The sequence below is a fragment of the Callionymus lyra genome, chromosome 5, assembly GCF_982586985.1.
Source record: "Callionymus lyra chromosome 5, fCalLyr1.hap1.1, whole genome shotgun sequence".
NCBI classification, from domain to species: Eukaryota; Metazoa; Chordata; class Actinopteri; order Syngnathiformes; family Callionymidae; genus Callionymus; species Callionymus lyra.
The window spans coordinates 5,959,849-5,985,722 of record NC_141822.1 but is presented as its reverse complement, the minus strand read 5'-3'; the positions used below and the strand labels follow the sequence as shown (position 1 = coordinate 5,985,722).

Here is a 25,874-nt window from a genome sequence, read left to right as displayed (position 1 = left end):
AAGCCGTTGGAGGGCGGAGCACCAATGACGTAGAACAGAATATACAGAGACAGACAATTTTAACAAAAAGACTGACAATACGACGACAACAGTATTTTACCAAAACAGCTCAGAGAGACACACAATGCTACGTGGAACGAGACTCTAACCAGCCTGTCGTGTCTAAAGTGTTGAAGTAACTATCGGCGAGAGCCCCTCGATCGCTCGATTAGCTTCCAAACACCCTGAATAGGAGACCCCTCAACTATTCCATATATTTCAACCCCCGTCAAACTAACTCTAATGTAGTCACCAATGAGAATTTATCCATCACCGTGATTGTTCAGAAAAATTAACTAGCCCTGACTATACTGCCAAATACCTGTGGAGCCCCTCAACACAGAAACACAATGAGATCTAACTGGCCTACACACCCACAGCTGGCAGAGCCTTCAGACCAGGATATCGGGAGAGACCCCTCAAGTCCCAAATATCCCCAAATTTATGATAGCTACTTGGCTTACCGAAAAAGTACGTCTACATTTATCAACCATAAGCCAAGTATCCTAACTAGTTTAGGAATCTGGAAAAACGTCAGAGGGAGCCAGTTATACTTCCACCCCTACTCTGAATCCCAGGGGTTACCAGGTCGTGTAACCGTCTCCTCTGCCTATCAATTCAACTTAAATTCCAATCAACGTCTTTTTCCTTTTTTCAACGATGCTTCTTCTTCCCGGGACACGATAATGTCGTCTACACTTAAAACAACAACAAACAACAAGTGACAATGCAATACCTCAAAAAAAGAGCATCAGCTTAAGAAAGCACTATTGAAAAATATAATCTAAAATTTGTGAACCAGAGACTTACGTTTATTCGTCCAGGCAACCATAACTAATATAAAATATAAATATATGTAATCTTTCCTAACCAAAAATATAAACTTAAAAAATCTATGTATGAAATAAGATAAAATCTTTCTCACCTGATTCCTGAAGTAAGGTATAGTGGCGCGCCTGGTTGCCTGGAGGACAATCACCTCAGAGTTCGTCTCGGAATCGAAAAGGCCTTCAAACCACCAGAGTCCACGCCAAGGGTCACAACATCAAGTTGTGGGGATTTTGTGTTGGGATTTTGCATCATTTTGCAAAGATCTGACAAAATGGTGGATCTTTTATAGTAGAATATTCAGGTTAACGCCTCTAGTCAATTGTACATGTAGGATTGGTCAGTAACTGTAAACCCTTGATTCTAAGATGGCCGCCGCACGTGGTCTTCTTGGAAATTCACCAAAGGTTGTTGTCTTTGAGAGAGAATCTGTTCCCAGCGACTTGCTGGCCTGTTGTGTCTTTCAGTGTGAGTTCTCATCTGGGATTGTTTAATCTTTCTCAGTGTGTGAAAGTCTTTATCTGACCTGGGCCTGTGAACCTGAGTAGATGCAGTGATTGGATGCAAGACAATGATTATTTAATATGAATTAAATATGAAAGATTATCAGTTAATCAAGTGATTATTTGAAATGAGTGTTAAATCTAGATGATTGATTACAGTAAAGTTGTCATTTCCTTACAATATTAATGAAGTGTTTGATTAAATGTTGACATATTACATATTGTGTCCACATTGTGATATTATCAGTGGAAATAAACTGATGAAATCAATATTCTGATACTGTATGAACAAGATTATTTCACCTTGTTTTCATGTTTTTCTACTTCAAATAAAATATTTGATTAAAGTTCCGGTGAATTGATGTAAAATGAACACATTGTGTTTGAATGAAAAATCATCATAGTTTTTATTACAGTATAGTTTCACGGTTGAAGCTCAAGTTTACTGAAGCGGTTTGCAGCGTAGGAGGGAAAACGATGTGCGACTGGTGCTGGCGGAGTCTGGTGGAAAACGTCGTCTAAAGATGAGACCAGTCCGAGGTGAGAAGAATCAACATCTTTACAAACGCTTCTACATTCACTGGCGGGAAAGTCGAATGTTGAATTTTACTTATCAAGTGATAAAACTTTAAAGAACTTAATTTAATCATTTGTAATTTGAGTTCGAAAATTTGTTTTTATTCAATAATTCATATAAAAAAAGTGTATTTGGAAGGTAGAATTTATTTTATACATATATATATATATATATTAAATCTAATAATTTTCAAATTTTACAGGTAAAGTTTGATCTTTTTATTACAAAAATGAATACATTGATTTAATAAACTCCATTTTTTTTTTAACTTGTTACTTTTTTAAATTCAATATGAAAATGTAGGTATAATAGTATACAATATTACAATAGTGGTATAATCGAAGTTGATCAAGTACCTAAGTACTATTTAGATATCCTATTACACCAACATTTTATATTGAATTTAAAATGCTGTAAAAATAAAATTGAATTTCAAAATACATTTTTGAATTATTGAAAAAAACAAAAAACCTACTACCTAAAAACTACTTTTAATATTCTACATGTATAATACATATTTTAAAGGAACTAAGATCACTCATTCATTTTTTATTTATATGACATTTTATGGCAATGTCTACATTTTTTTTTTAATGAATCTGTTTTTATTTCATTCACTTTTATTTTCTTATTGGTAGTTTTCTGTTTCTGATTCATAGTAACGGAACATATTGTTAAAGCACCAGTACAGTAGTTATGACATGTTTGTTTCTGGCTCCCTCTACTGTTGGAAGAGTGTAGAGGTGGACGAGGCAGAGTCACAGTTCACAACATCATCCTCTGAACACACCACAGTGTGTTGATCATTCACAGAGAGAATAAGGAACATTAGTTCAAACTTGAGTACGGAAGTCAATCAGTGTCAGAATATTGAATGGTTTCATGTTTCAAATGTTGACACTTTGAATTTTATTCTTGAAATGTCGTCTATTTTAAAGCTGTAAATCTTTTCTTTTATATTTGAATTAAACATGTTGTACATTGAAATTTACATTTTGTATATACACAGTATATATAATGCACAAAATAATGTAATATATGTATCTTCTTAATAAAGACTTATATTCTATATAAAACATGTTTATATATCAGAACCAGAATTATTATTATTTCAATTGCTAGTGAATTGTTCCACCAACAGTGAAAAAAAACAACGTTAAACATTAATAAAAATGTAATTATGTATATAGTGCAGAAAATGTGCAAAATTAAAAGTATGGACTGTTGCACTAATTTTGTGTTATTTGTAATAATTAATTTGTGTGTTATTAGTATGTAATTTTCTGTTGTCACCACATAATATCCACTGTTGTGTTGACAACGATTAAAGTTGTTTTGATTCTGATCTTAGACACAGAGGTGTAAGAAAGTAAATATAAAGATGTTGGCACAATTATACCAAAACAATATAAAAAATATTGCATTTAGAAAATGTGTTTTTTAATTATTGGAATTAGAATATTGAACTCAATGTGTAATATATATATATAATCTATATATTTATTTTTTTTAAATAAATTGTTCAAAAAGTACAATTCATTGATTTAGATTAACATTTTAATAAGAAAAAATAATCAATCGATCAATCAAGTTTATTGATGAAACACTTTAATAACAACAACAGTCGATACAAAGTGTTGTACAATGACATGAAAGTACTAAGAAAGCAGTTAAAACACACAAAAATAAAACAAGTCAAAAGCACTAAAAACAGCTCAGAGTCTCATGCTGTGTTAAAAGAGAATAAAAGTGTTTTAAGACGAGATTTCAGTGAATAAAAATCAATGTTTCTATATGTACATTTTTAAAATACAGCATAACTCAACATAACACTGAATCAGAAGGATCTAGTTTCTCTGATACAAGATATAGAGTTTGTGTTGAACTCATTTTCATCACTTTACTTCTTTGGAGAATTTTTTTTTCACAAAATAAAATACCTTTCACACTGTAATATTGAATCAAAACGACAAACGTTCTCAGAGACGTTCATCCAAACATTGAAGCTTCATGTGATGATGTCACTCCTGGAGACTCACAATCTCACTGTCGTCTACTTCAGCTTCACAAACTCACACGAGGATGAAAAATAAACGAAGACTCCAGCATGAAGAGGTTGAGTGAAGCTGGTCTGGACTCTGTGGAGGAGAGTCATGGTCTCAGAGACGCTGTAGAAGGACAGAAGACCTGCAGAGTGATCCAGGTACACCCCCACTGTGGAGGGTCTGACACTGGAGACTTTAGTGATGATGTTGTTGTGTTTAAATGAACAACCAGAGTCGTTACACCATAAACTCCAAGATTTGTCATTTAATCCAAATAAACTTTCTATTCCTGATCTGCTGATGTTCTTGTATGAAACTGCTACTGCAACACCTTCTGTTCTCTTCACCTCCCAGTAACAACGTCCAGTCAGAGACTCTTGACTCAAGACCTGAAGAGAATTGAATCTGTCTGGATGACGAGGACGAGACTGACGTTTTCCCATGATTGTCACTTTCTTGTTTCCTTCAGACAACATCAACCATGAGTGTGCAGTGTTTGGATCCAGAGTGATGTCCTGTGAGTGCGTGAGGAACTGCTCTCTGGTCTCTGGAAGGAACATCATGGAGATGTCGGTCCACATGTCTCTCAGAAGGTCCAGGACCTGGTCTCTGCAGGCTGACACGGCTGCTGTTACTTCCTCGAAGCGACGGTGAGTTTGCTCAAGGGTCGTGGAGGAGGTCGTGTCTTCACTGACCTCTGAGAGTGAGGTCGTGTCTTCACTGACCTCTGAGAGTGAGGTCGTGTCTTCACTGACCTCTGAGAGTGAGGTCCAGTTCTGCAGGAAGAGGGTGTCACTGTCGGTGAGTGACAGCTGCTGCAGCTCAGCCTCTTTCTTCTTCAGCTCAGAGATCTCCTGCTCCAGCTGCTCCTCAAGTCCTCGGACTCGAGCGTCTTCAGTCTCCTGCAGAGATCTGATCTGCTGCTCCACATCAGACATTCTTCTCTGGAGGATCTGGATCATCTGGACGAGGGTCTCCTGACTGTCCTTCACTGCTTCATCAGCAGAGACTCTGATGTTCTTCTTCTCCTGCTGGAGCAGCTTCACTTCCTTCTCTCTCTTCTGGATCTTCTGCTGGATCCTTCCTTGACTCTGATCCAGGTCTTTCTCTCTCTCCCTCCTCTCTGTTGTGGTCGAGACGATGTCATGATCTTTGTGTTGGTCCACACAGAGAGAACAGATGAGCTGCTGATCAGAACGACAGAACATCTTCTTCTCCTCCTCGTGTTCAGAGCAGATCATCTCCTGGAGCTGCTTGGACGGCTGGACCAGCTTGTGTCTCCTGAAGGCCGGAGCTTCTCGATGAGGCTGAAGATGTTCCTGACAGTAGGAGACCAGACACACCAGACAGGACTTGATGGCTTTCATCTTCCTCCCAGTGCAGGCGTCACAGGTCACATCTTCAGGTCCAGCAGAGCAGAGGTCCTCAACTGCTTCAGTCTTCTTCAGCTCCTCCACTAACTCTGCTAACACAGTGTTCTTCTGGAGGACAGGTCTCTCGCTGAATCTCTGTCTGCACTGAGGACACTGGTAGATGTTCTTGTCCTGCCAGTGACCTTCAACACAGGTCTTACAGTAGTTGTGTCCACATGGAAGAGAGACTGGATCCTTCAGTAGATCCAGACAGATGCAACAAGACAACAGATCAACTCTAGTCTCCATGTCTCTGCGACTGAAACACTCCCTTCACAGGTGAACTCTTTTATAGTCTCAGTCACATGTCTCTGCCACGATCTGATCCAACCACAGGACTTTGTCCTGAATGAACAGGTGGTTTCGAGGAAGTTTGATAATGTGCCGATCAAGCTGCCTTGAAACCACATGTTCATTCAGGACAAAGTCCTCGACACACCTTGATTCTAACACACACACACACACACACACACACACACACACACACACACACACACACACACACACACACACACACACACACACACACACACACACACACACACACACACACACACACACACACACACACACACACACACACACATACACATTCACACACACACGTGTATCTATATTTCACAAATCAGCGGGCAGACAGATGAGTTTAAGAAAAATGCTTGTTTAGTGAATTTTGCAAAAGTCAGAGACTAACTTATGTGAACACGGCGCTAGCGGCAGAGAGATCTATCGCAGACGTCTTCGAACGCAAAGATCTCACAAAATGGTGGATCTTTTATAGTAGAATATTCAGGTTAACGCCTCTAGTCAATTGTACATGTAGGATTGGTCAGTAACTGTAAACACTTTATTCTAAGATGGCCGCCGCACGTGGTCGTCGTGTAAATTCACCAAAGGTTGTTGTCTTCTAGAGAGAGTCTGTTCCCAGTGACTTGCTGGCCTGTTGTGTCTTTCAGTGTGACTTCTCACAATAAATTGTCGACCACACTTATGGCTGCTTTCATCATAGCCCTGAGTGGAGCAATCAGAGGATGTTATTCTGGGATTAACTGTTTACTGTTACATAGACTCAGGAAGATATCATGTCTCTAACAGGTTAGATTTGTCTCCTTTTTCATCAAATCGCAAACAACGTTGCATTTCTTAGTCATGTGTCTCAGGGCCCTAGCTTCTCCACCAGCAACCACAGCAAGAGCAACACGAGGGACAGAAGTGTCAGAGAGCATAGAGAACACCTTGTTTGTTTGTTAGTTCAGCAGCCACACCATCAGGACCACAAAAAATGTCACCGCAGACAAGAGTCAAGTTCATGTTTGCGACCAGATCGTGCCATTTGTCTTCATGATCACGTTCATCATCATCCCAGACATAGTTGTTAGTGCAGTGTGGGGGGTCCAAAGGTGGATCATAGGAATGAAGTCTCAAAAGTCTTTTCAAGATCAGAGAAACCATCAGATGTTCAATCATGTTGAACCAGTACTGCTGCCTCCCTCTCTGGAGCAGAAGTTCATTCTTGGTGGAGAGTTGTTGAGGTTGAGTTCTTGTTTGTACAGCTCAGAAAAATTGCTTCAATCGTAGGTGTCACCAATAGGGAACTGGACCAAAGTTCCTGGACTAAAAGCCAAAGATGACCCATTGTCGACCAAAACTCTTTGTTTGTTTCCATCCCCTCGTCCTCTTCTCCTGCCACACCCATGCACTCCAGCCAGTGGCCAATAGGGAGCTATGATAGGACCCTAGAACTATCATCAACTATCATCTATGATAGGACCCTAGAACTATCATCAACTATCATCTATGATAGGACCCTAGAACTATCATCAACTATCATCCCTCTATTTTTAGAGAAGCTCTTTCAAGTCTTTATGTTGAATCTTAATTAGCTGTATCTGGAGCTTAATGAGAGAACTTTGTGTAACTATTCTATTTATTATGAATTCTCAGAAATCATTGATGTGAGTAACTCATAATAAGATTTACCATTAAGTTAAAAACAGAGTAAAGATTGTCATTTTTCTTACCTGTCAGGAGCTTTAACTTGTAGTCACCTGTAGCAATAGTTACTTTTCTCTTAAAAAGTGGAGGTCAATAAATGAATAGAAAAAAAATTAAATAATATTGATAATATTAATAATATTGCTAAAAATAATAGGTAAAGAAGCAATTACCAAAATTAAAAATAATTAACTGAAAATATGAAAGAGGAAGAATCTAAAAATCTAAATTAAGAACCAAAACTTTAATTAACTAATTAAAATATTATAAAATCCGAGATCAATAAAACAAATAGTAAATTAAGATATTAATAATAAAAACAATTAAATTAAAATCAAACGGAATAACTTGAAAATCGAAAGTAATAATAACCAATTAAGTTAAATGCAATTAGATCTAATCAAAATATATACTAATTAATTAAAATTATTCAAGTCAAAACAATAGTCAATTAACAACTTATTATTTATTTATTATTATTTATTTAACTTCCTAATTAGTTGCTTATATATATAAATATAGCACAATTGACAAAGAGGAAAAAGAGTGACTGTCTAAAGACCAAATACAACATATAACTTAATATTCATCCAATAATTAAAAAGATAAAAATCCAATCCCTAAGTTTTCTACTCTCCTAATTGAGAGTAGAAAAAGAGACAAACACAGGAACAAAATATCAACAAAGATCTCACAAAATGGTGGATCTTTTTATAGTAGAATATTCAGGTTAACGCCTCTAGTCAATTGTACATGTAGGATTGGTCAGTGACTGTAAACACTTGATTCTAAGATGGCCGCCGCACGTGATCGTCGTGGAAATTCACCAAAGGTTGTTGTCTTCGAGAGAGAATCTGTTCCCAGCGACTTGCTGGCCTGTTGTGTCTTTCAGTGTGAGTTCTCATCTGGGATTGTTTAATCTTTCTCAGTGTGTGAAAGTCTTTATCTGACCTGGGCCTGTGAACCTGAGTAGATGCAGTGATTGGATGCAAGACAATGATTTTTTAATATGAATTAAATATGAAAGATTATCAGTTAATCAAGTGATTATTTGAAATGTGTGTTAAATCTAGATGATTGATTACAGTAAAGTTGTCATTTCCTTACAATATTAAAGACGTATTTGATTAAATGTTGACATATTACATATTGTGTCCACATTGTGATATTATCAGTGGAAATAAACTGATGAAATCAATATTCTGATACTGTATGAACAAGATTATTTCACCTCGTTTTCATGTTTTTCTACTTCAAATAAAATATTTGATTAAAGTTCCGGTGAATTGATGTTAAAAGAACACATTGTGTTTGAATGAAAAATCATCATAGTTTTTATTACAGTATAGTTTCACGGTTGAAGCTCAAGTTTACTGAAGCGGTTTGCAGCGTAGGAGGGAAAACGATGTGCGACTGGTGCTGGCGGAGTCTGGTGGAAAACGTCGTCTAAAGATGAGACCAGTCCGAGGTGAGAAGAATCAACATCTTTACAAACGCTTCTACATTCACTGGCGGGAAAGTCGAATGTTGAATTTTACTTATCAAGTGATACAACTTTAAAGAACTTAATTTAATCATTTGTAGATTGAGTTCGAAAATTTGTTTTTATTCAATAATCAATTTAAAAAAAAGTGTATTTGGGAGGTATCATTTTTTTAAGAAATATATATATATATATATATATATATTTAAATCTAATGCATTTCAAATTTTACACATAAAGTTTGATCTTTTTATTCCAAAAATGAATACAATAATTTCATAAACTCATTTTTTTTTTTTACTTGTAAGTTTTTTAAATTCAATACAAAATGTAGGTATAATGGTGAACAATATTATAATAGTGGTAAAATCGAAGTTGATCAAGTACCTCAGTAATCTTTTAATATCCTATTACACCAACATTTTATATTCAATTTAAAATGTTGTAAAAATAAAATTGAATTTCAAAATACATTTTTGAATTATTGAAAAAAACAAAAAAAAACATTTGTAATATTCTACATGTGTACTGCCCTCCTTGCAAGGGTATGCAAATCGACAGTTCGCCCACTCCTCCCTGACAACACGACTCTGGAGACCTTCTCTTGTTCCACAGGTTTAATACTGTCAAAGAAGTGTGAAACTAAAACATACAAAAAAGGACAAATCAATTGATGTGTTCTCAACACGTAAATAAACAAATCATTAATCATGAACTGACTGATTTAACACAAGTGTTTAGGCTAAATGGCGAATTTGCATTCCTATGTAGAACCTATGGCTGTTTGCAATAAACACATAAACTTAACAATCAAGTTCCTAAACTTCTAAATTATGACAAAATGATGTTACACAATAACATAAAAAACATTACATACCAACGATGCTTCAACAAACCAAGGATGCTTGCAGATCGCAGCAAATTATTACTCATTTCACACCATGAGAATTTGTGGTACTAACGGTTTTACTTCCTGGTTGAGGTCACATGACTCACTGGAGAGCTCGGTTCTCTTAAAGAGACACTCACACTATTATCACTATGCTAAACAGAACAACATGTATAATACATATTTTAATGGAACTATTATCACTCATTCATTATTTATTCATATGACATTTTATGGCAATGTCTCATTTATTTTTTTAATGAATCTGTTTTTATTTCATTCCAATTATTTATTTTTTTTATATATGTTATTTGTAGTTTTCTGTTTCTGATTCATAGTAACAGAACATATTGTTAAAGCACCAGTACAGTAGTTATGACATGTTTGTTTCTGGCTCCCTCTACTGTTGGAAGAGTGTAGAGGTGGACGAGGCAGAGTCACAGTTCACAACATCATCCTCTGAACACACCACAGTGTGTTGATCATTCACAGAGAGAATAAGGAACATTAGTTCAAACTTGAGTACGGAAGTCAATCAGTGTCAGAATATTGAATGGTTTCATATTTCAAATGTTGACACTTTGAATTTTATTCTTGAAATATCGTCTATTTTAAAGCTGTAAATCTTTTTTTTAATATTTGAATTAAATATGTTGTACATTGAAAGTTACATTTTGTATATACACAGTATATATGATGGACAAAATAATCTAATATATTTATCTTCTTAATTAAGACTTATATTCTATATAAAAACATGTTTATATATCAGAACCAGAATTATGATTATTTTAATTGCTAGTGAATTGTTCCACCAACAGTTAAAAAAAAACAACGTTAAACATTAATAGAAAATGTTCAAATTGGAAAGTAAGGACTGTTGCACTAATTTTGTGTTATTTGTATTAATTAATGTATTCATTATTAACATGTAATTTTATGTTGTCACCACATAAAATCCACTGTTGTGTTTACAACAATAAAAGTTGTTTTGATTGTGATCTTAGAAAGAGAGGTGTAAGAAAGTAAATATAAAGATGTTGATGTTATATTGAATAAACCAAAGAATATTGCATTTAGAAAATGTGTTTTCGAGTTATTGGAATTAGAATATTGAACTCAATGTGTAATATATATATATAATCTATATATTTATTTATTTAAAATAAATTATTCAAAAATATAATTCATTGATTTAGATTAACATCTCAATAAGAAAAAAAATCAATCAATCAATCGATCAATCAAGTTTATTAATAAAACACTTTAAAAACAACAACAGTCGATACAAAGTGTTGAACAATGACATGAAAGTGCTAAGAAAGCAGTTAAAACACACAGAAATAAAACAATATCCAATAAAACAAGTCAAAAGCACTAAAAACAGCTCAGAGTCTCATGCTGTGTTAAAAGAGAATAAAAATGTGTTTTAAGACGAGATTTGAGTGAATAAAAATCAATGTTTCTATATGTACATTTTTAAAATACAGCATAACTCAACATAACACTGAATCAGAAGGATCTGGTTTCTCTGATACAAGATATAGAGTTTGTGTTGAACTCATTTTCATCTTTACTTCTTTGGAGAAAATCCAAACATTGAAGCTTCATGTGATGATGTCACTCCTGGAGACTCACAATCTCACTGTCGTCTACTTCAGCTTCACAAACTCACACGAGGACACAACCCAGACTCCAGCATGAAGAGGTTGAGTGAAGCTGGTCTGGACTCTGTGGAGGAGAGTCATGGTCTCAGAGACGCTGTAGAAGGACAGAAGACCTGCAGAGTGATCCAGGTACACCCCCACTGTGGAGGGTCCGACACTGGAGACTTTAGTTTCGATCTTGTTGTGTGTAAATAAACAACCAGAGTCGTTACTATATAAACTCCAAGATTTGTCATTACATCCAAATACACTTTCTTCTCCTGATCTGCTGATGTTCTTGTATGAAACTGCTACTGCAACATCTCCTGTTCTCTTCACCTCCCAGTAACAACGTCCAGTCAGAGACTCTTGACTCAAGACCTGAAAATAATCATTGAATCTGTCTGGATGATCAGGACGAGGCTGAGGTGTCCACATGTTTGTCACTTTCTTGTTTCCTTCAGACAACATCAAACATGAGTCTGCAGTGTTTGGATCCAGAGTGATGTCCTGTGAGTGTGTGAGGAACTGCTCTCTGGTCTCTAGAAGGAACATCATGGAGATGTCGGTCCACATGTCTCTCAGAAGGTCCAGGACTTGGTCTCTGCAGGCTGACACGGCTGCTGTTATTTCCTCAAAGCGACGGTGAGTTTGCTCAAGGGTCGTGGAGGAGGTTGTGTCTTCACTGACCTCTGAGAGTGAGGTCGTGTCTTCACTGACCTCTGAGAGTGAGGTCCAGTTCTGCAGGAAGATGATGTCACTGTCGGTGAGTGACAGCTGCTGCAGCTCAGCCTCTTCCTTCTTCAGCTCAAAGATCTCCTGCTCCAGCTGCTCCTGACGTCCTCGGACTCGAGCGTCTTCAGTCTCCTGCAGAGATCTGATCTGCTGCTCCACGTCAGACATTCTTCTCTGGATCATCTGGATCATCTGGACAAGGGTCTCCTGACTGTCCTTCACTGCTTCATCAGCAGAGACTCTGATGTTCTTCTTCTCCTGCTGGAGCAGCTTCACTTCCTTCTCTCTCTTCTGGGTCTTCTGCTGGATCCTTCCTTGACTCTGATCCAGGTCTTTCTCTCGCTCCCTCCTCTCTGCTGTGGCCGAGACGATGACATGATCTTTGTGTTGGTCCACAGCACAGAGAGAACAGATGAGCTGCTGATCAGAGTGACAGAACATCGTCTTCTCCTCCTCGTGTTCAGAGCAGATCATCTCCTGGAGATGCTTGGACGGCTGGACCAGCTTGTGTCTCCTGAAGGCCGGAGCTTCTCGATGAGGCTGAAGATGTTCCTGACAGTAGGAGACCAGACACACCAGACAGGACTTGAGGGCTTTCATCTTCCTCCCAGTGCAGGCGTCACAGGTCACATCTTCAGGTCCAGCAGAGCAGAGGTCCTCAGCTGCTCCAGTCTTCTTCAGCTCCTCCACTAACTCTGCTAACACAGTGTTCTTCTGGAGGACAGGTCTCTCGCTGAAGCTGCGTCTGCACAGAGGACACTCGTAGATGTTCTTGTCCTGCCAGTGACCTTCAACACAGGTCTTACAGTAGTTGTGTCCACATGGAAGAGAGACTGGATCCTTCAGTAGATCCAGACAGATGCAACAAGATCTCAGATCAACTCTAGTCTCCATGTCTCTGCGACTGAAACACTCCCTTCACAGGTGAACTCTTTTATAGTCTCAGTCACATGTCTCTGCCACGATCTGCTCCAACCTGTTGATCCACATATTATCAAACTTCCTGGAAACCACCTGTTGATTCAGGACAAAGACACACCTTGATGTCTTGATGAGAATGTTTACAATTTTGCATTTCTTTTCAGATTTTATAAACTTCTGTGGCAGTCATTTCCAAAAATAAGAGCTCATAGCAACATAGAGAAAAAAAAAAGAAAAAAGAACTAGTTCATTTTTAGATGGTGAACTTTTGATATTTGGAACTAGTTCAACCGAAGTTGTTTTGTTTGGATGTGTATGAAATGGAAATAACTCACAGAATTACCTTTGGTGTGAAGAACACGGTTGTCGTCCATAAATCTAACGGAGGGAAACATTAATAAAAAGGTTCCTGTGACCAGGATCAGTCACATGTTCTTTTACAGATGTCTACGATCCAGAGTGGCAGAGAGCGCCCCCTGTGAGGTTCTAGATAGGTTTGAAAGCCCACCTGAGGATCTTTCTCTGGACCACACGCTGTTGAACAAGAGGTCCGTATGATCTCAGCAGAGGAGATGAAACCAGCAGCTAAGATTCTCCGCTGGACTTTTCCTTCCGGCTGAGGAACCTCTGGATGATCTAGAGAAACCTGGCCGACACCAGAGGTGCTTCTCAACTGTTGACTCACAGACTCTGGTCATGAATTACCAATATTTTCTTGACTCGTCTCATGTCGCCTCTTATCTCATTCCCTCATTCGTCTCTGTCCTCATCCTCCTCGTCCTCTTTCTCTTCCTAGTCCTCTTCCTGGTCTTCAGCCTCATTCTCTTCCTTTTCTTCTTCGTCCTCTTCTTCATCTTCGTCTTCTTCGTCCTCGTCTTCATCCTTATCCTCTTCGTCCTCGTCTTCATCCTTATCCTCTTCGTCCTCTTCGTCCTCTTCGTCCTCTTCCTCTTCGTCCTCTTCCTCTTCCTCTTCCTCTTCGTCCTCTTCCTCTTCATCCTCTTCCTCCTCGTCCTCTTTCTCTTCCTAGTCCTTATCCTGGTCTTCATCCTCATTCTCTTCCTTTTCTTCTTCGTCCTCTTTGTCCTCCTCTTCTTTGTCCTCCTCATCTTCGTCCTCTTCGTCCTCGTCCTTGCTCTCTTCCTCTTCCTCTTTATCTTCCTCCTCCTCTTCGTGCTCCTTCTCATCCTTCTCTTCTTCCTCCTTTTCCTGGTCCTCACTTTCTTCCTCTTCTTCTTATTCATCCTGTTCTTCTACTTCGTCCTCTTCCTCTTCATCGTTCTCTTCTTCTTCGTCATCTTCTTCTTCGTCCTCTTTTTCGTCCTCTTCTTCGTCCTCTTCTTCTTTGTCCTCTTCTTCTTCTTCCTCTTCTTCAGGGAACAGATTGCTTTACAGCTGTCCAATCTCCCTGAAACACCAGCCGTTCCTGACATCAACTCTACCTGGAGCACTCTGCGCACTGCTATCTACCAGGCGGCAGTAGAGTCTGTAGGGTACACCAGACGGCGACACCAAGACTGGTTTGATAATAGCGCACCAGGTATCCACAACCTACTTCAGGCAAAACACAAGGCCCTTCAGAAATACTGAAGCATGGCGGATACCTCCTCACCCGCAGACTACACCAACTGATCAGTACCATCTGGTCATCTGAAGTCATCCCGCAAGATTGGAAGGATACCAACATCATCACAATCTTTAAGCGCAAAGGTGGCAAAGCAGACTGCGGTAATAGCAGGGGCATTTCCCTCCTATTGGTTGCCGGAAAGGTGCTAGCACGGGTGATGCTCCTTCGACTAGCATCACATGCTACTGATAACATCCTGCCCGAATCCCAGTGCGGTTTTAGGCAACAGCGCAGCACCACTGACATGATCTTTGTTGCTAGACAGGTACAGGAAAAATGCAGAGAACACTGCAAGGACCTGTACCTAGCTTTCATTGATCTGTCCAAGGCCTTTGACACAGTAAACCGGGAACTGCTGTGGGATGTGCTGGGGAAGCTGGGGGTTCCACCAAAGTTCAGGAACATCTTGCGGCAGTTCCATGATGGAATGCAAGCCTGTGTGAGTGTTGGTGGCCAGCAGTCTCCCTTCTTCAGTGTGGATGTGGGGGTCAAGCAAGGGTGTGTCCTAGCCCCTACCATCTTCAACATTTTCCTCTCCACCGTCACCATCCTCTCTCACAAACTCCTGGACCCATCAGATGGGGTACAGATACAGTACAGACTGGATGGCAACCTCTTCAATATTCGGCGCCTTCAAGCCTTCACCAAAACCACCAACCAACACATCTTAGAGCTACAGTATGCAGATGACTGTGCTCTCCTTTCCCACTCACCAGAATCCCTACAGCGTGCGTTAAACGTGGTCGCATCCATCTACAGCGCCATTGGTCTCCAAATCAACATCAGGAAAACACAGATAGTTGTACAGGAGTTCACCCACCAAACACATGTGCGTACCTTCACCCTGGATGGTCATCCCCTTGCCATCGTCCCACACTTCACCTACCTAGGCAGCATTCTGTCCCCCTCCTGCAACATTGATGATGACATCGAGGTCCGAGTCGGTCTGGCCTCCGCTGCCTTTGGCAGGCTTAGCTCCAGGGTATTCCACAACAGGAACCTCACCATCTCCACCAAAGCAGCTGTGTACAAGGCGGTCTGCCTCTCTACACTGCTGTACGGGTCGGAAACCTGGACACCCTACCAGAGGCACATAAAAACACTAGAGGCCTTCCACATCCGCTGCCTTCAAAGGATCCTGGGTGTGTCCTGGGAAGACAGGGTGCCATATGCTGATATCCTTGAACGGACCCACACACCTACCATCGCCGTGCTCCTTGCGAAGAAACACCTGCGCTGGGTTGGGCATGTGATCCGTATGCCTGCCCACCGCCTGCCCAGGCAAATCCTCTACGGCCAACTTCTGGATGGCCAGAGATCTGCTGGTGGTCCAAAAAAGCGCTTCAAGGATCATCTCAAAACCCTCCTGAAGCAGTGCAACATTTCACCTACAGCACTAGAGTCCCTGGCTGCTGATCGCCATACTTGGAGTTCCTCCTGCCACCAGGGAACTGCTCACCTTCAGGAGCAAGCCACAGAGAGGAGGATACGGCGACGTGCACTGAGGCATCAGCCTGCTACAGGGCCCACACCCCCAGGGCCACGTCCCTCCTGTGGCAAAACTTGCGGATCCCGCATCGGCCTGCACAGCCACATGGCTATCCACCGCCGCAACACACCCCAATAAATGTCCATTCATTCAATTTGGAGCAACGTCATCATCGTTATCGATGGACTGCCATAACGTGTGTGTGTGTGTGTGTGTGTGTGAGAGGGCAAATACATGTGGTTATTTGATGCTTTATATTATTAATTAAATCTAATGTCAAAACTTTGATAAGAGCATTTTTAATGAATTATTTAAAATATTTTATAAAATATAATCAGACAGTTTAAAAACAAAAATGTAATAAATCCGGATCACAGGTGCTGCAGGGATTAATAAAGTCCATCTAATATAATCTAATCCAAAAGAAACGACGTATGACAAAACATGTCACTGGCAAGTCAAGATGAACAGGCAGTGATGTCACTTTAAGTGTTTTAATTTTGATTATATCTTTAGATAAAATGTAAACAAGTCAAAAACATACAAATATATGGTGATTATTTAAAAAAAATCATCAGTTTAAAAGAAAAGACTAAATGTCTCAATAGTTAAATAAAAAGTGTTGACTGGAATAAGGAATTATTTTTGTGCGTGTGTGTGTGTGTGTGTGTGTGTGTGTGTGTGTGTGTGTGTGTGTGTGTGTGTTAGAATCAGGGTGTGTCTTTGTCCTGAATCATCAGTTGGTTCAATGAAGTTTGATAATATGTGGATCAGCAGGTTGGACCAGATTGTGGCAGACTCCTCTTCTTTGTCCTCTTCTTCTTCATCCTCTTCTTCTTCATCCTCTTCTTCTTCTTCCTCTTCTTCTTTGTTCTCTTCTTCCTCGTCATCTTCCTCGTCCTCTTCTTCCTCGTCCTCTTCTTCTTTTTACTCTTCTTCTTCCTTTTCCTCTTCTTCCTCGTCCTCTGCCTCTTCATCCTCTTCGCCTTGTCCTTTTCATCTTCTTCGTCCTCTTCTTCGTGATCACCTTGATCTTGATCATCATCATCATCATCGTCGAGCCTCTTTCATGAAGAGCTGCTTGTTTCAGATATGTGAGGAATGAGAGTGTGACTCCATCATCTGACTTCCTCTGTGTGTGTGTGTGCGTGTGTGTGCGTGTGTGTGTGTGTGTGTGTGTGTGTGTGTGTGTGTGTGTGTGTGTGTGTGTGTGTGTGTGCGTGCGCGTGTATGTGTGTGTGTGTGTGTGTGTGTGAGAGGGCAATACATGTGGTTATTTGATGCTTTATATTATTAAATCTAATGTCAAAACTTTGATAAGAGCAATTTTAATGAATTATTAAAAATATTTTATTACATATAATCAGACAGTTTAAAAACAAAAATGTAATTAATCCGGATCACAGGTGCTGCAGGGATTAATAAAGTCCATCTAATATAATCTAATCCAAAAGAAACGACGTATGACAAAACATGTCACTGGAAAGTCAAGATGAACAGGCAGTGATGTCACTTTAGGTGTTTTAATTTTGATTATATCTTTAGATAAAATGTAAACAAGTCAAAAACATACAAATATATGGTGATTATTTAGAAATAATCTTCAGTTTAAAAGACAAGACTAAATGTCTCAAAAGTTAAATAAGAAGTGTTGAGGATAAGGAATTATTTTTATATCTGATGACCATATAAGACAGAAATATTGAATATTATTTAATTGTTATTTAACTCAAGGGTTTAATTTCATACTAACACCATCTTTTAATATATTTATTTTATACTGAACATCATGATAGTTTGTACTTGTATCTACTTCATCACTGCAACAAATCAAGAGCAAATTATGAACAAAAAATAACTCTTTTTTTAAATATATTATTTCCTTCCATTTAATCCCCACTCTATTGGGATCATGTGTTTTTGTCAAGGGTATCCAGATCCTACTGAAATGTTGTGAACAACACAAACTTAAGCTTGATTCATATTAAAAGTACGATTGAATTACATGATCCGATCTGAGGTGTGTGGGAGAGGGCAAATACATGTGGTTATTTGATGCTTTATATTATTAATTAAATCTAATGTCAAAACTTTGATAATAGCATTTTTAATAAATTATTTAAAATATTTTATTACATATAATCAGACAGTTTAAAAACAAAAATGTAATAAATCCGGATCACAGGTGCTGCAGGGATTAATAAAGTCCATCTAATATAATCTAATCCAAAAGAAACGACGTATGACAAAACATGTCACTGGCAAGTCAAGATCAACAGGCAGTGATGTCACTTTAGGTGTTTTAATTTTGATTATATCTTTAGATAAAATGTAAACAAGTCAAAAACATACAAATATATGGTGATTATTTAGAAATAATCTTCAGTTTAAAAAGACTAAATGTCCCGGAGCATCGGCATGTGGGCGAGTCCCCGGGGAGAGAACATGTTGGACGGCGGCGCTCCTTTCTACGATACCTACCAAACTTCGGATGGAAAGCACGTGGCCGTGGGCGCCATCGAGCCGCAGTTCTACGCCAAGCTCCTCGTGGGTCAGTGTTTACGGATTTTAAACATGTTTCTCAAACGTAAAAGACCAACTTATGTGCCTGAAGAATTCTGCTTTAATATTACAATGAAGAAAACATTGTTTTTTACAAATATTTGTACACAAAAAAGCAAATATTTTGGCGTTTAAATTCCCTGAAGGTAACATTAAATGCTGGGAAAATGCAGATGAAAAGTTTAACAGAGATTTAAACAATTAAATGACAATGTTTTACTTCAGTCAAACAAAATCAACAAAGATACCTACGTACGTACTTATGTACTTACTTACATACGTACGTACTTACTGACTACATTTATTTTAAACATCCATTTTTTATTCTTTTTTAAAATTCTGTATAAATGGTTTTAATCAAACTATTTAATATTTACATTGAACTGAATTAAATTAAATTATTAAAAGAAGATCAGAAACATCTCTACACAAGTTTTATAGTCTAACTGTGATCTCATGACGGCCTCATAAATACTGTCAAAGGACCACATGTGGCCCCTCATGTGGCCCCTCATGTGGCCCCTCATGTGGTCCCTCATGTGGTCCCTCATGTGGCCCCTCATGTGGCCCCGCCTGTGGCCCCGCCCGGGACCATACATCGATCCAGCTGTGCTGTAAAAGTTTTGAAATGTAAATCTCTCCACCCGAGGCCAGAAACGCTGCCTCCTGATTGGTTCACTGAGCCGTTTGATTTCAGCTCAATTATTCACGGCAGCTCAGGTTCATCTTGTAATCTTGTGAACCTCGTGAGGACATTATTGACGATGGATTATTCATGAATTCAAAAGAATTACAAAGAGATGAAAAGGAACAAAAATAATTAACAAACATGTCAATCATGAGCTAATATTATAGTTAAACTTGCACCCGAACTTCGTTCCTCCTCGCAGGCTTGGAATTGGACTCGCACCCTCTGCCTCCTCAGATGAGCTCCACGGATTGGCCAGAACTGAGACGGATCTTCACGGAACGCTTCGCCTCCAAGACCCAGGACGAGTGGTGCCGGATCTTCGAAGGGACGGACGCCTGCGTGACGCCGGTCCTGACCTTCCAGCAGGTCGGCTCGCACCCGCACAACCAGCAACGACAGTCTTTCATCAAGGACGGTGACGGCGAGGAGAGTCCTCGGCCCGCCCCGGTTCTCTCGCGGACCCCGGCCCGGCCCTGCGTCGCTCCCGACCCCAACATGGGCGAACACATGGTCCAATTCAATTCAATTCAATTCAATTTTATTTATCATAACAAAGTTATCTCAGGACACTATACAGTTGAAATAAGACTACAGTTGATTAAGGAAAAATAGATCCCAGCAATTCAACAAAGAGCAAGAAACAAAACACTGTACAGTGAGCTGTACAGTGAGCTATGGCGAGGAAAAACTTCCTTTTAGAAGGCAGAAACCTCGAGCGGAACCAGACTCATTGTTGACGGCCTGCCGCTTTGACCGGCTGGGAGGAAGGATGGGGGGGTAGACAGATGGATAAGGAGAGGAGTGAGGGAGGATATAGTGAGAGAAAAGAGGAGAGTGTAGGAGTGTCCATGGGGGTGCTGGAGAGAACTCGGGATCTGAGCAGCAGCAGCTCTGGAGGTGGATCCCTGGGGCTCCGGGAGATAAATAAAAAGGTGTGGGTTTGGGACAAATGTATACAATACACAGGTATACAGACTCCGGTGACGGGTGAAGATATATAGAGGGGAGAGGGGGGGGGGGGTTGAAATAGCCAGGCCAGAGGGCACATACCTAGCACAGCAGGATCCAGACACGGGGGCCCAAGCCGCGGCAGGAACCTGCGGGAGACCAGGACCCGGCAGGCGAGATAACCACCAGAGCCAAGCCCGACCCCAAACACCAGCGAGAAGGCGGATCACCACCGGGGTCTCTCATATAAGTCTCACCTGTGAGTGACAATAAAACAAGAATACACAACAAGATACAAGGATATATGTGTAGTATTGTCCAGTACTTGACTCTGGTGTTGTAGTATTTACAGACCACATGACTCTTGACGAAGGCGTAACTGCTTTCATTTGTTTTCAAACCAAAATATGTCCAAACATCATCTTTAAAAGCTGCTGGAGTCACTGTATCCTCTCGTCCTCAGTCACCGGGACCTCATTGTTTCTTTAGCTACGGACGACGTAATGACTGCTGCCATCTAGTGACAGTTAAATGAAAAACGTTCTGATAATTTGAATGTTCACAAGAATTATTTGATTTTATACTCACCATAATGAAGGGTAAAATAACTATCATTTAAAAAATGCCAAAAATAAATGGAAAATGTGTGGAGAACGCCCGGGTCCAAAGTCCCGCTCAGCTCGTCCCGTGCAGGAGCCACACCTTGAGAGGCCGGCCCAGCACCGGGGGCGCTGACAGAGTCCCCTCTGCCTGACACAGGGCAGCGGGAGCCCAAGGGATGGCCCACCGCCTCGCCCTCCGAACCAAGGGGAGAAGGAGCCGCGGAGGAGGGAAGGCGAACAGTAGACTGACCGGCCACCTCGAATGGACTAACGCGTCCACGCCTAGTGGGGGGCAATCCGATGCCCTGAGGGAGAACCAGAGAGGACATTTGAAGTTCTCCTTGCTGGCGAAGAGGTCTGCAACCGGGTGACCGAACCGAGACCAGATCTTGCTCGCCACTGCCTCGGACAGACCCCATTCGTCCTGGACGGCCCCCCTCGACAGTCTGTCCGCTACTGCGTTCAGCTTGCCCGGTACATGCTGAGCTCTGAGCGAAAGCAGGTGACGGTCTGCCCACAGCCAAATCTTCTTTGCCACACTCAGAAGGGCTGGGGATCTGACTCCACCTTGGTGATTTACGTACGCCACGGCGGTGGAGCTGTCAGATAGCACTAGGACGTTGGACCGTGACAGTTGGGGAGAGAGGTGAAGCAGGACATTGTAAATCGCCTTCAGCTCTAGCCAGTTTATGTGTCTGAGCACCCGTCTGCTCCAGACCCCACTGGCATAGGCCTGACCCGAGGTGCCTCCCCAACCTGTCAGAGAAGCGTCTGTGAACACCTGAGTGTAATGAAGGACGCAACCCAATGGAACTCTCCATCTGAGGTTGGCTAGAGAGTTCCAAAACTGGATGTCCTGCAAAACCCGAGCGGGAAGGCGCACTTTTTTCCTACCTCGTTCCCGCTTGAGGTCTAGCTTGAGACGACCAAACCATCTCTGAAGCTCCCTCATATGCAGCAAGCCCAGCCGAACTACCGTGTGAGCTGCTGCCATGAGCCCCAGGAGGGACATAACAGTGCCTGCTGTTGTCACGTGACACCGAGCTTCCAGCAACTGTGTTGTCAGTCGGAGAATGGGCTGGATACGCACGTCCGGGAGGCGCGCGTATCCCTCCTCCGAGTTCAACAGTACCCCCAGGTAAAATAACTGTTGAACTGGAGTCAGAGCGCTCTTGCTGAGGTTCACCGTGAACCCCCAGGGTGGCAATAGGGTAGCTATGAACTTGTTCAAATAGCTGAGGTCCAGAATGGGCCTCCAACCCCCGGTCTTCTTCGGCACGAGGAAATACCGGGAGTAAAACCCTGTCATCATCTCGGCTGCAGGAACCAGTTCTACGACCTCCTTCTGCAGCAGAGTAGACACCTCGTTTCTCAAACAGGATAATTTCTCCTGCTCCGCCACACGAGTCCAGAGAATCCCTGAAAAACGCGGGGGTTGACGGGCAAATTGTAGCGCATAGCCCCGCCTGATTACTCCCCCCAGCCAAGTGGAATGAAGTAAAACCAGGCGACTCCAAGCCGAATAACGTTCTGTCAGAACCGCAGCCCTGGCGAACTTTGGGTTGTCCTCCGGCCCGCCCCCGCGAACGTCCAAGAGCGGGCCGTAGACGAAAGGGCATCACACAAGCCACGTCTCTATCTCTTGAATCAACAGAGCATGTACTCGAGTTGGATTCACTAGAACCCCCACTCTCATACATAAAATCCGGCTCTGTGGGAGAAGCGCGCAAGTGCGCGTGAGAAACCTCAGATGCGCGTTGTGCGTGTTCCCTTTCCCCCCCGGAAGTCTTCCCAACTCCCTGAGCACTTCTTAGTGTCACCGCAGCTGACAAAACCCGCGATGTGGAGGAATGTGCTGGAGAATTAAACCGGAGCTGATGTGAGTTCAGAATAGGTCGCGCGCGTCGGCACCGCATCACTCACCAGGTCCCGTACATTCTCAAGCTCCGCTGGCTATCCTGACCTGCTCATCACTCGTGAGATCCGCCGCACGCACCTCTCCAGTTGATCGACAAGAAGGGGCGGAAGTTCCTCGCCCTCGCCTGGTCTCAGGACGGCGAGAAACTCGCGCGTAAAAGCACCATGTTGTGTCAGTTCCATGGCGTTTCCTCTTTTCCGCCGCCAAACGTGATGTCCTCCACGGTGCCAGTGCTTGTTGACAGCGCTGTGGGGGAAGGAACAACCTCCGGTCAACATAGACATGTCCGGACTAGTTCCACTCACCTCAGCTGTCAAGCTCTGTCGGGCACGAGCGCTGGTCGACGCGGAAGTAAACACAGCTGACTCAGCAGATCTCGCGGACCTCTGCGCTTCTGTAAACAAAACACATGTGGTTGGAGTCTGCCCCTCATTCGTGTGGACAGACTCCGTTATTACAGTCTCGGCATGACCCAGACGAAGGGGTTTAAAACCTCCTTCGAACTGTGTTCTGAGAGGAAACTCACGCCGTCTATGAACGGCGGAACATGTTAGCTTAGCATTAGCGGCGAAAGTTTCTAACGACGCCTGTGAATACGTCACACTCACAGGCGGAAACACATGCGCACTACTAACATCTCTCAGAACGAACCACAGAAACGTCATACGTTCTCTTGTTTTATTCCCGACACATGCCCTTGAATGAATAGGGGGGAGGAGCCCTCGGCCGACGACTCCGCTGCGGCTGCTGGCTCCCCGGCTCACGCTGCGGATCTTTGGCGACGCTCACTCGTTGCCCGCCGCCGCTGTTGCCGATGTTGTTGGTGCTGCTGGGGTGGCTGGTCTCTGGTGATGCCCCCCCCCCAGCACCAGATGATGAGGCAGACGAACAGGATCTCCGCTCCAAGCGCCGTATCCCCGTCGCGCCTCGTCATCACGCCCATGCAGGTGATGGCGGAGCTGCGCCGCCTCCTGCCGGGCCATTCCTCTCCATGGCGCGTCCGTTCCATGGTGTTTCTCCGCCAAACGTGAGGCCATCCATGGCATTTTCTCCGCCAAACGTGACGTCATCCATGGCGTATCTCCACCAAATGTGACGTCATCCATGGCGCCGGGATTTTTTTGACAACGCTCAGCGGCGGTCAAACCCCGTCAGCGCATGTCAACACGGAAGTGGAGTAAACACAGCTGATCAAGCCGGTCTCGTGGACATTTGCTTATCTGGAAACAAACACACAGACAGGAGTCTGTCCTTCATTCGTGTGGACAGACTCCGTTATTACAGTCTCGGCATGACCCGGACGAAGGGGTTTAAAACCTCCTCCGAACTGTGTTCTGAGAGGAAACTCTCGCCGTCTATGAACGGAGGAGCATGTTAGCTTAGCATTAGTGGCGAAAGTTTCTAATGACGCCTGTGAATACGTCCCACTCACAGGCGGAAACACATGCGCACTACTAACCTCTCTCTCAGGTGAACCCGTCGAGTGCTGCAGGAGGGCAATGTGGCCTGCAAGAGATACTTACCTGATCGCTCTCGCACACCTCATGGTCGACTCCATGCAGCGAGCCAGTCGTCCTCCTCGTCGACGTCTGTTCATGATCGAGGGACGACTCAGCTCGACTCATCAGGGCCCAACACGTTGGAACGTGAGCTTGTCGAGTGCACCGCACAGGACGGCCATGTTGTTTGTTTTTCTTAGACAACATGGCATTAACCTGTCTTGATCATAATCATGATCTGAGGCGGCGTGGGTCGACAAGCCTCGAACGCTTCCCGTCACTGTCAAAAGCCGTGGGAAGCGCTCGGAAGGCCACATAATCATCACGTGTGATTTGGGCCTCTAGGCAAACAAAGCAGACATGTGTGTCTCCTCTTCAGGGAGTCTTCGTGCACACATGGTTCACTTCAATATTCATTCGCCATCATTCCATTCCACTGTCAGGAGCTTTCTAGCTGAGTTGTAAAGGGGGAAGTGCGGCGGGTGCTTCCCGCCTTCATAAGAAGTGGACTGCCCCCTGCTGGGTGGCGAGTTCATTAAGCTTTCTCAGAGACGAGGCGGTGCCTCGGGGTAAACCAGTAGCGAAGCCGTTAGAGGGCGGAGCACCAATGACGTAGAACCAGAATTATTATTATTTCAATTGCTAGTGAATTGTTCCACCAACAGTAAAAAAAACAAAAAACAATGTTAAACATAAATAAAAACGTAATTATGTATATAGTGCAGAAAATGTGCAAAATGGAAAGTATGGACTGTTGCACTAATTTTGTGTTATTTGTAATAATTAATTTGTTTGTTATTATGTAATTTTATGTTGTTACCACATAATATCCACTGTTGTGTTTACAATAAAAGTTGTTTGATTGTGATCTTAGAAAGAGAGGTGTAAGAAAGTAAATATAAAGATGTTGATGTTATATTGAATAAACGAAAGAATATTGCATTTAGAAAATGTGTTATTAATTATTGGAATTTGAATATTGAACTCATTGTGTAAAATATATATATAATCTATATATTTATTTATTTAAAATAAATTTATAAAAAAATAATTCATTGATTTAGAACATTTCAATAAGAAAAAAAATAAAATCAATCAATCAATCAATCAAGTTTATTGATAAAGCACTTGAAAAAAAAACAACAGTCGATACAAAGTGTTGTACAATGACATGAAAGTGCTAAGAAAGCAGTTAAAATGTCACGAGTCGAACAAGGCAGGAGACCCAAATGCGGAAGTGTGAATAATCCTCGGAGGAATAGTTCAGAATAAAAATCTTTTAATAATCCAAAACGGTCGGAAAGGACCGGAACAAAAAACAGAACAGGCGCTCGGGGCGGAGGCAGGACACGGCTGGAGATCGGAGATCTTATCAATAGGAAGAACCCGCCATACAATCATCCCCAGCCGCGCACCTGCCAGCGTCTGTCAAAACAATACACAGCTCAGAGTGTCATGCTGTGTT

General features: G+C 41.8%; 3 protein-coding genes across 3 annotated transcripts; 1 reads left to right on the top strand and 2 right to left on the bottom strand.

The window, feature by feature from the left end:
- Positions 1-3,835: 3,835 nt before the first annotated feature.
- Positions 3,836-5,653, bottom strand: LOC148079132 (tripartite motif-containing protein 16-like). Its single transcript, XM_087792252.1, has 2 exons — positions 4,744-5,653; positions 3,836-4,689 (listed from the first exon to the last, which is right to left on the bottom strand). The coding sequence occupies exons 1-2, from the start codon at positions 5,651-5,653 to the stop codon at positions 4,001-4,003; spliced, it is 1,599 nt and encodes a 532-aa protein (XP_087648378.1). The 3' UTR covers positions 3,836-4,000.
- A 5,463-nt stretch (positions 5,654-11,116) lies between these two features.
- On the bottom strand, positions 11,117-13,046 carry LOC148079131 (tripartite motif-containing protein 16-like). Its single transcript, XM_087792251.1, has one exon. The coding sequence runs from the start codon at positions 13,044-13,046 to the stop codon at positions 11,424-11,426; it is 1,623 nt and encodes a 540-aa protein (XP_087648377.1). The 3' UTR covers positions 11,117-11,423.
- A 5,543-nt stretch (positions 13,047-18,589) lies between these two features.
- Positions 18,590-24,368, top strand: LOC148079130 (alpha-methylacyl-CoA racemase-like). Its single transcript, XM_087792250.1, has 3 exons — positions 18,590-18,740; positions 19,642-19,952; positions 24,345-24,368. Exons 1-3 carry the CDS (start codon positions 18,590-18,592, stop codon positions 24,366-24,368), a joined length of 486 nt encoding a protein of 161 aa, XP_087648376.1.
- The last annotated feature ends 1,506 nt before the right edge of the window (positions 24,369-25,874 follow it).

Bases quoted from the DNA above. Each gene is read 5' to 3' on its own strand.
- LOC148079132 (XM_087792252.1), bottom strand. From the start codon at position 5,653: ATGGAGACTAGAGTTGATCTGTTGTCTTGTTGCATCTGTCTGGATCTA. The intron at 4,690-4,743 runs GTGAAGACACGA...CCTCACTCTCAG, and splicing joins GACCTCACTCTCAGAGGTCA to AGGTCAGTGAAGACACGACC.
- LOC148079131 (XM_087792251.1), bottom strand. From the start codon at position 13,046: ATGGAGACTAGAGTTGATCTGAGATCTTGTTGCATCTGTCTGGATCTA.
- LOC148079130 (XM_087792250.1), top strand. From the start codon at position 18,590: ATGTCCCGGAGCATCGGCATGTGGGCGAGTCCCCGGGGAGAGAACATG. The intron at 18,741-19,641 runs GTCAGTGTTTAC...TCCTCCTCGCAG, and splicing joins CTACGCCAAGCTCCTCGTGG to GCTTGGAATTGGACTCGCAC. The intron at 19,953-24,344 runs GTCCAATTCAAT...TCCCACTCACAG, and splicing joins CCAACATGGGCGAACACATG to GCGGAAACACATGCGCACTA.